The following is a 10,055-nucleotide window of genomic DNA, read 5'->3' as shown; positions in this document are numbered from 1 at the left end:
AAACTGTTCTCTTGGCAGTACAGTTGACCCAACTTTAGGAAGAATTCAGTCAAGAAACAAGATCGTGGTCTCCACCAGCAATAACCGTTGGCGTGGGGAAGTAGAGAGGACAGAGACCCCCGCAGCACCCAGAGGTGACCCCACAGCACCCAGAGGTGACCCCACAGTGGGCTGCCAGGGGCTCACAGCCGTAGGTGGGCACAGAACCCCCCACAATAACTCTCTTTAACTTGAGCAAACGACTTCTGTACTACCTCTGTTCTGCTGAATCAAATTAACTCGGCTCTATTTTGCTGAGCCACGTAACTGACCTTAGGCTGAGGAATAGTAAAAAGATATTTTTGATAATAGGGCTAAAGAGTGAACAGTTAAGACAAAGAAAAAAAACCAAACCAGAAGCACCTGTAAGTAACTTCCATGCTCAGTGTGGTCCATGACATTCCCTTCTCCCCCCTGCCCCAGCCCCCTGCGGTGGAGGATGATGAGCCATGTCCTTCAGGTCACACACCTTGCAGGGTGGGCTTAACTTTAGCACTGCAATGTTTGCACAGATCTTTCTTTCTTTTCATAACTACAGCTCCCAAACCCAGACCCAGTCCTGTCTAGAGCAAGGTTCAGTGTTTTACCATGTGAAAATAAACCATGAGTTACACAGATAATTCCCAGCTTGACAACATTTTCCCTTGTTTATTGTTTTTGGTTTGTTTTTCAGAAGGCAGCAAAACTATGCAATCCCTTCCCATGCTGATCCTGCCTGCTGCCCTGGCCAGGGAGAAGGGATGAGAGGAGGTGAAAGTGTACTTAACACTGGAGAATCACCTGAAGCCTTATTCTCACAAAACCCCTAAGGCTTGGCTCTAACCCACACGTTTTTCCACTTTTAATACAGATCTAAACCCCCAGAAATTAAGGCCTTTTCTAGGGGAGGGTCCTTACAGTTTGGGTCAAACCATCAAAGCTGCTTGTCAACAGGTTTTGAAATCTCCCAGTGATGGTTTAACTCTGATTTAAGTTTCCTCTCTGCTTTTCTTTTGATTGGTGAGCATAGCTAAGGCTTGCCCAGCTGTGAAAGGGTTTGAATACACAATCAACGTGACCCTTGACAGTGTGCAGGGTGGCTCCTAGGCACGTCCTTTTATCTCCAGAGCAAACTCCAGATAGCAAATCTTTCCCTCAGACTGGAGCCACTTCGATGTACTTTAACCCAGCACTGGTTGAGCACTGCAGGCTCTGACCCCCCCCCTGCAGTGATTTCTTGGTTCACCTCAAATCCTGAGCTGAAATTTTGAAAGTGAACCCAAAACCCAAACTAAAACCTCTCTCTAGGGGGGGGTTGCTTGGTTTCTAAACCATTTTCTGATGTTTCTGTTTGTTTTCCTGTAACCAGAGCGGCGGCTTCGTTTAGGTTTGGGGAGCATCCCTTGGCTCCTGCCAAAAGTGATGGGACCCAGGCAGGGGAGGAGGGAAGGCAAAAAAAGGGCAATGTTTCCCCAGCAGATCCTGGGGCTTTTGCTGGGAGTGGGGAGAGATTTGTCTCTGTGCAGAGCCAATGGATGCTGGGGGTTGTGTAGCAGTGGTTGGACCGCCTGGTGATGACTTTTGGGACCTGCTTGGGAATGAGCTCCCTGGCAGTGGGGGCACAAAGTGCCATCAGGGAATCTCAGCTGTTTAAACAGCAGAGGGGGACAGGAGCCTTGCTTTAATCCTGGAAACATGAGAGAGTTGCAGGTAATACTGCCTGAAGGGGAAAAAAATAGAGATCCTCCTAGAAGAAAATTGTTACCAGAGATGCTGCCACTCTTCCTCCTCCCAAGGCTTTTCTTTGGGGGAGGTGGAAACAAGTTTGGCTGGGTGCTTTGTGCTTTTATTAACAACCTTTAATCTCCTCACAGTCCCTCTCTGAGGAGTGGGTGACTGTCTGGGGTGGGGATCCAAACCTCTCCCCATCCTGTCATGTGCCACCAGCCTGGCTCTGCATCCAGGGAGTAAAAGGGCAAAGCTCCCCAAAACATTGTTCTCTGGAGAAAGATGCTTAAAACAAAAAAAAAACCAAACGCTGGAACTTGGGGTAATGAAGAAAAAAGTCTTTGAGGAGCGTTTTACCTCTTCCCCTGAGCCCAGACCTCAGCTGGGTCACACCAAACCAGCCCTGTTTCTTCAGAACCGCAGAGAATTTTTTTCAGGTCATTTTTGTTTCCTTTATGGTGAAACTAAACCTTTTCTTTTTCTTTTTTTTTTCTTAAAGGGACTATTAAATACAAATTCTATTTATTGAAAGATGATATCTACCATCCGCCGCCTCCTGTTCATAACCACACTAAAGCCCACGCTGTGCTTTTGGGGCGTGTGGGACATGGTATTTTTCTGGCACAGATTTTATTTCTTCTTTTTTTTTTCGTTTTTGAAAACAGGGAGGGGGAGGAAGGGGAATACCCCACCCTGCCAAGCACCTTTCAGGGAGGAAAAGCACCAAATCTGCCCCCAGGAAGGTTTTTCTCCCATCGGCCGGGGTGGGGAAAGCTGCGACTCCATCCCAAGCTCTTAAAAATTAAGGGTGTCAGCAGAAGAAACGTTGCTGCCATCGGGCTCTGGGTACAGTAGATTTTCTTTCAGGTTGTGCAAAACCCTTTAACGAGCTTTTTACTTGGTTGAACCAGCATTTTTACCTTTGCTGGTAGTACCCAGCCCCTCCACGACGGGAAGGCTGATGGGATGCTTTGGTTATCACTAACCCTATGGAGAAGTGACCTGAACTAATTCTGTGCTTGTTTATTCACAAAAGAGGTTTGTTTTATTTGTTTTGTTTGATTTTTTTTTATTATTAATTAATTAATTATTAGGTTGGTGATTTATTGGTTTGTTTTACCCCTGGTGAGCACCGCTGTAGCGAGCACTAGACGGCGCGTGGCAATCGGGCTGTACACCGCATCCTTCCTTTCTGCTACCATAGATTCACTGACAATAAACAATGTTCAACTAATTAAACCCTGGGCAGCCACTGTGCCTCTTTCCTCAGCTTCACCTCTGGCATCTCCCCAGAAATTTGCCCCCACACCCCCCCCCCCAGGAGCTCCAGGTGTCCCAGCTCATTGCTGGGAATGCCCTACCTGGGGGATGCTGCTTTTCAAGTTATTCTTGGGTTTCCTTGGGGGTGGTTTTTTTTGCCACTGTGGAGTACAACATCCTCTTTCTTCATGGTTGGGGGAGTATTTCCTTCTATTTAGGTACCAAATTCAGGATTTCATTCAAAAAGAAAAAGCCCCTGGAGTAGGCATCACTCTTTTTGTCAATTCTCACTGGTTTTTGGAAGAACCTTGTCCCCAGCTGTGTTTAAACCCTGGGATGCTTCAGCCAATTTAATGCCTGAGCAAGACTTTGCACAGCATCAAGATAAAATCCAGCTGTTTGCTGGCACAGGGATGCTGGAGCTTTAAATGGGTTCCGGAAGAGGAAAACTCACTGTGATGATGTTCAGCAGCAGCTCCAACCCCAGGGCTGCCCTCTGGGACAATTTCCCACAGGATTTCTTTGTACTGGGATGTTTCTATTCCAGCTCCTGGTGTTTTTCCTTCCTCCCAGTATCCGCCAGCAGCTGCACAGCACTCAGTGCCACGTTGATGCCGGGCTTGTCCCTGACAGCCAATTTTCCCTCTTGTTTCTCAGGGTGGCCCAGGCTGACCCCTGAGCTGGCGCAGACGTTGCCCTCACCTTTGGAGAGCAGCCCTGGGTTAAAGCCCAGCAGGAAATTCCTCTTCTCCAACCTGAGACCCAGCCAAGCTCCCTTTGGGATGCTCCAAAGGGTGGGTTTTTTCCTGGGGTGCACAGGCTGCAGCTACCAAAGACAGAGGTGCCCCAAAATCTCAGGGCTGGGAGGGGAAACGGGTTCTTTTTAAACTGGATTGCAGGTCGTAGCAGGGCTGGGTTTCCCTCCAGGCCAGTTGATGCTGAAGTTCATAGAGCCTTGTGCTGGTACTACCGCCTCGGCTGCCCTGATGCTGACCTGGCAGCAGCAGCAGCAGAGCTGAGGGAGGGGGTGGAGGGGTGTTTTGGGGTCCCCGGGGCTTTTATGGCAATAAAGGGGGTGGCAAACGTGGCCCCAGGACCCCTATCCACCTGCTGCTGGATCTCTGCGTCCCTCAGCCAGGTTGGGGCCGGCTTGGCCCGGCTGCGGCTTTGGCCCGGGGCTGGGAGGGGAAGGTCATGCTTCAGCGGTGAGTCACGGGGCGGCTCGTTCTCCCTGCCGGAGCCGGGGCCCAAGGAAGGGCCGGAGAGGGTGGGGAGGTGGGGGGGGGCTGAAGGGAGGGTGTGTGTACCCCTGCCTGTGCCGCTTGTAGGGTGCCGGGGTGGTACGGGATCCCCTTAGGGGGGGCTCTATGACCCCCCTCCAGCATCATCCATCCCTTTTGGGTGCGCGGTGCCCTCCACCCCCACCCTGCTGCCGAGCTCTTGGCCGAAACCCCGGGCTCTCCCCGCTGGAGGTGGAGCCGTCCGGCTGAGGCCGGGCGAGCGGGCAGGGTGCGGGCCCGTCCTGCCCGTCGCCCTCGCTCCGCCCTGCCGGGAGCTGGGGGGGGTGGGAGCTGGATGCCGGGGGGGGCGGGATGCCGGGACCGGGCGGCGCTGGGGGAGCGGTGGCGCTCGGAGCCGCCGCGTTGCTCCGTTCCGGCTCCCGCCGCCGCTTCGGGCCCGCCCGGCCAAAGTACCTCCGCCATGAGCGGGGCGCCGGGCAGCCGCCGCCCGGCTTTCCCCGGCCTCCCAGGTAGGGCAGGTGGCGGGATGCTCGGGGGCCGGAGGGGATAGAGGGGGTGGCGGGGCCGGGGGAGGGTGGTTTGGGGGTCGGGGAGGCTTATGTGACCCCCCCCTCGGACCCAGCGCCCCGTCCCCGCAGGGGAGCTGGTGCTGGAGGAGGCGGCGGGAGCCCGGCAGAGCTGCGGAGAGGGGGACGGCGACGGCGACGGCTCCGTGCCCGGGACGCTGCTCTGCACCAACCGCCGCGTCGCCTTCCTGCCCGCCCAGGTGCCACCGGGACCGCCCGCGGGGCGCCGCGCTGCAAACTCCCGGCCTCAGCCCAGGGGTCCCGGCCCCAGCCCAGCCCAATCCTGAGCCCCATCCCGCCCCAGCCCAGCCTCATCCCATTCCCACCCCATCCCATCCCAGCCCCATCCTGACCCCCATCCCGCCCCATCCCATCCCAGCCCCATCCTGACCCATCCCATTCCCAGCCCCATCCTGACCCCCATCCCACCTCATCCCATTCCCAGCCCCATCCTGACCTCATCCCATTCCCACCCCAGTGGCATCCCAGCCCCATCCTGACCCCCATCCTGCCCCAGCCCAGCCCCATCCTGACCCCCATCCCACCTCATCCCATTCCCAGCCCTATCCTCACCTCATCCCATTCCCACCCCAGTGGTATCCCAGCCCCATCTCATCCCAGCCCCATCCTGACCCCCATCCTGCCCCATCCTATCCCAGCCCAATCCTGACCCCCATCCCGCCCCATCCCATTCCCAGCCCCATCCTGACCCCCATCCCATTGCCAGCCCCATCCTGACCTCATCCCATTCCCACCCCAGTGGTATCCCAGCCCCATCCCATCCCAGCCCCATCCTGACCCCCAGCCCGCCCCATCCCATTCCCAGCCCCATCCTGACCTCATCCCATTCCCACCCCAGTGACATCCCAGCCCCATCCTGACCCCCAGCCCGCCCCATCCCAGCCCAGCCCCATCCTGACCCCCATCCTGCCCTATCCCATTCCCAGCCCCATCCTGACCCCCATTCTGCTCCATCCCATTCCCAGCCCCATCCTGACCTCATCCCATTCCCACCCCAGTGGCATCCCAGCCCCATCCTGACCCTCATACTAACTGTATAGACACCCCATCCCAGCAACATCCCGGCCACATCCTGACCCCAGCCCAGCCCCATCCTTGCTCATCAGCTGCTGAACTCTTGCGTTCACCCCGGGAACTCCTCGCTGCAGGATGTGGTGGGGCACAAGGGGCAGCCATGGGGCTCAGCACCAACCAGGCAAAGGCATCGGGGTCCTGGATCCGGCCCTGTGGCCCTTCCCTGGAGCAAACTTCCAGCTCCCCCTCCTCTCCTGCAGGCCCCTGGCTCCCGTGCCTTCTTCCACAGCGAGTACGACGTGGCGCTGCCCTGCATCCGCAAGCTGGTAGCGGGTAAAGGCAGCAGCCCTGAGCCCTGTGTGATGAGTTGGGCAGGTCTCAGCCCAGCACTGATAGTTGCCCTCCTTTGTCTGCCACAGCCAGCAGCTTTGCCAAGCCCAAGGTGCTGACAGCCACCTCCACCCTCAAGTTCATCCCCGAGGAACTGGCTGTTTTCTGCCGGGATTTCCGCCTCCTCCGCTTCCATTTCCATGAGAATGGGTTGGCTCCGCAGGCGTTTCGGGTGAGTAGGGGGGTCTGGTAGTTATGGAGAGGGATGAAGAGGTTTCAGACCCTCACTCTGGGGTGCTCCACGGCACCATAGGGGTTCGGAGAGGGGCTCACACCTTGTCCTGGCACCTGGCTCCTCTCTGCAGGTTGCCAACGCCATTGCCCAGGCACGGGAGGCGGCCGCGTGGCTGGGGGACACCAGCGAGGAGCACAATGGCTGGTCCTGCCCTGCTGAAGCCCCTTCAGAGGAGGACGAGGAGGAGGAAGAGGAGGAAGACTCAGCTGCCACCCTGCTCTTCGAAAGCCTGTGGGACTGGGAGAAGGAGCTGAAGCGCCTGGGTGCCGTGGGCTGGCGGGTCAGCGCTGTCAATGAGCGCTTCGACATGGCCCCCAGGTATGTGGGGGGCCACAGGCACCCCAGTCTGGGGGGAGGAGGGGCACAGCATGAGCCACTATGAGGGGTGGGGGGGAAATCCTCCCCTCTGCTCACAGTTTTGGGGAAAACGCCCCGTGAGGACCCCGGGATTTGGGGGGAGGGGTACATATGACACCTGCCCCACTCCTTGCCCCCTCCACTGCCCACAGCCTCCCCCGGTACCTGTGGGTTCCCAGTGGGCTCCTGGACCACGATCTCAAGCGGATCTTCGCCCACTTTGAGGAGCGCCGGGTGCCCGTGAGTACCCTGGGGTGCTGGGGAGGGGCAGCAGGGGAAAGGGGTGAGGATGCAACCTGGGGGATGTCACCCTGTCTGTCCCACAGCGCCTGTGCTGGCACCACCCAGGTGGCAGCAACCTGCTGAGAGCTGCCAGCTTCCACACAGCCTCCGAGCCGGGCAGCGAGGACGTGAGGTGAGCCCCCCACTAAGGGTCCCGGGGAGGACAAGGGGGTGCTGCCCCAACCCGTCCCCACCCGGGGGGGGTCCCTTAATTGCCCTCCCAGGTGCCTGGAGGCTCTGCTGCTGGGGGGCCGTGGACCCTGCGTGCTGGTCGACGCAGCCGAGCTGCCCACCCTCGCTGACATCCAGCTCGCCCACCTCAAGCTGCGGGCGCTCTGCCTGCCCGGTGAGCGGGGATGGGCACCTGGTGGGGAGCCTCCCCCAGCAATACCCCACCCCGGGGGGCCTTCTCCTCTGCTGAATCCCCCCATCCTTTGCCCATGTGAGCCAGGTGCAGCGGCAGAGGAGAAGTGGCTCTCGGCGCTGGAGGGGACACGCTGGCTGGACCACGTCCGGTGAGCAGATGGTGGCAGTGGGGGCTTTTCTTGGGGTGGGGAACCCCCACCCTAAAAACACCCCTTCCCATGGCAGACAGTCCTCCCCTACAGCCTGGCCAGCAGCTGTAGGACATTATGATGGGTGTGTGAGCATCCTAGGGCAGGGTACAGACAGGCAAGCGTGGCATTTTGGGGTACTCTGCCCCCCCTTCCCCACTTTCTCCTCTCCCCCCTTCCCCAGCACCTGCTTGAGAAAAGCCGTTGAGGTGGCATTGCTGCTGGCAGGGAGACGCTGCTCCATCCTCCTGCAAGGTCAGCGCCAGGGGTTGAGCACTGGAACAGGGGGGCAATGATGCTGGAGGACCCCCCCCATCATTACCTCATTCCCCCCCACCCCAGAGCCATCAGACCGGGACCTGAACTGCCTGCTGGCCTCACTGGTGCAGCTCCTGGGGGACCCCCACGCCCGCACCCTGCCCGGCTTCCAGAGCCTGGTGCAGCGGGAGTGGGTGGCAGCTGGGCACCCCTTTCCCCGCCGACTCGGGCTCCTCCGTCGTGACAGCCCCAGGGAGGAGGTGAGAACCACCCTGTGCCCCTGTCCCCCCATCACCAGTGGGTGACAGGCGCAGGTGAGAGTGTCTCCCCCCCATCTCCTGGTCCCAGGCCCCTGTTTTCCTGCTGTTCCTCGACTGCACGTGGCAGCTGGTGCAGCAGTTCCCAGCGGCTTTTGGCTTCACTGAGGCTTATCTCCTCGCCCTCCACGACAGCAGCTTCGCTCCTTACTTCAGCACCTTCCTCTTCAGCTGCCAGCGGCAGCGCGGCCGTGGCAGCCCGGTGAGCTGTAGGAGGGGGACACAGGCATGCAAACTCCCACCACCCTGGCCAAGTGGGCAGTGGATTTTAAGGCCAAACGTGGGGACAGAGCTGGAGCCTTGCCCATCCCGCTTGGCTGCATGCAGATGTGCCTCAGTTTCCCCATCTGCATCCTCAACCGGGGGATTGACACCCACCCTATCCACCCCCACCCAAAACCAAAGCTCCTGTTTCACTCCTCCTCCCAGCAGCAGCGGTTCCACAGCCAGACCTACACACCAGTGAACGGCTGGCGAGACCCCTCCCCAGGAGTGCAGGGGGTGGGCAGCGCTGCCCGCGGTCTCCCCACTGTCTGGGACTGGGGGCTGCGCTACAGCCGGCAGCAGAGGGTCCAATTCAGGAACCCGGTGGGTGCTGCCATGCAACACCCCGACACCACGGACCCCCAGAGCCCAGGCAGGGTGAGTCAGAGTCGTCTGGATTGGGGAGGGGATTGGGGAGGTGCTGCACCACCAGGAAGGGATCCAGGCATGAGACAATCCCCGCCCCATCCCCTCTCCCTTCACTTTGGGGTGCTCTGCATGTTAAATCCCTTCCTGGCGCCATGTGCTGCCTGGAAAGTGGGTGCTGTGTGCCCCCACCCCTAACTGCAGGGGTTCCTCCCTCATCTGCCCTTCCACTGGCTCCCCCGCTGCCTTTTTGCCCTCACCCCTATTTTTTGCCCCCCGTTTTGCAGCCCACTGGTGCCTGGCCAGGGCCTGGCAGCGTGTTTGTGCTGACCAAGGGGACCTTGTCACCCCAACCCTTTCCCTGGAGGAGCAGCCGCCCCCCGCTGCGCCCATCCCGCCGGGCCCCCTCCCTGGAGAGCCTCAGCGAATGGGGGGGCAACCTGTGGGGCAGCCTGTCCCCCAGACCTCCCCCAGGGCTGCTGCTGCCTTGTGCTGCAGGACCCTCCGTCCGGCTCTGGCATCGCTGCTACCTGCGGGGTCTGCCTGAGGCACAGGTACTGCCCACAACGGGGCTCAGGGGGGTCTGGCTGAGGAAGGGGAGGGGAAACTGAGGCACAGGGGAAACTGAGGCACGAGGAACACCCAGGTGGGCGAGTTCCTGGTTTCGAGGTGGGGGGGGTTTCTTCACCAGCTGTGCCCAGCTTGGTCACGGGTGAAGGTGTGGGGGTGGTGTGGGGGTGGCCATCCTGTCTTGTCCCACCCCATGTCCATCCATCCTGACCTCACCCATGTCCCCGTACCCTGCCCGTGTGCACCCCTCTGACCCCATAAGCATCTGCCCCAGGCAGAAACCACATCTCCCCACAGCGCGGGCGCTTCGCCCCCTCACCAGACGGGCTGGCTGAGGAGCTGCTGCTGCTGCAGGACCGGCTCAGCGCCTGGCAGGCAGCGGGACTCTGCACCAAGACCACCGGCGGCCCCCTTGCCCCTTTGTGATGAGAGGACCCTGGGTGGGACAGCTCCAGGCTCTGGGGACACACACAGCTGCTGGGATACCCCCCATCCCACGGGGCTGCCTCCAGGCACAGGGGGTTTTGAGGGAACACCCCCTCCCCAAATCGCTCAGCACCTTTTGCCAATGACTGCTCCTTGCTGGGGGTTGGGACCTTCTGGGGCTGGAGGCA

General features: G+C 59.4%; 2 protein-coding genes across 2 annotated transcripts in view; one reads left to right on the top strand and one right to left on the bottom strand.

Annotated features, from left to right (window-relative positions):
• LOC311202308 (olfactory receptor 14A16-like) overlaps positions 1-10,055 on the bottom strand; it is a gene marked incomplete at both ends in the record, with an annotated part of 148,050 nt that overhangs the window by 80,189 nt on the left and 57,806 nt on the right. The gene's annotated exons all lie outside the window — the stretch shown is intronic.
• Positions 4,708-10,030, top strand: LOC311202088 (myotubularin-related protein 11-like; the record flags this gene model as incomplete). Its single annotated transcript, XM_084276634.1, has 15 exons — positions 4,708-4,756; positions 4,886-5,013; positions 6,109-6,181; positions 6,268-6,410; positions 6,544-6,791; positions 6,983-7,070; positions 7,157-7,245; positions 7,337-7,458; positions 7,564-7,627; positions 7,851-7,921; positions 8,009-8,184; positions 8,273-8,443; positions 8,674-8,883; positions 9,159-9,425; positions 9,739-10,030. 15 exons carry the CDS (start codon positions 4,708-4,710, stop codon positions 9,865-9,867), a joined length of 2,028 nt encoding a protein of 675 aa, XP_084132760.1. The 3' UTR covers positions 9,868-10,030.

This window comes from Gallinula chloropus (genome assembly GCF_964237585.1).
Source record: "Gallinula chloropus genome assembly, chromosome: 29".
Classification (NCBI taxonomy): domain Eukaryota; kingdom Metazoa; phylum Chordata; class Aves; order Gruiformes; family Rallidae; genus Gallinula; species Gallinula chloropus.
This window is presented reverse-complemented; position numbering and strand designations above follow the sequence as displayed.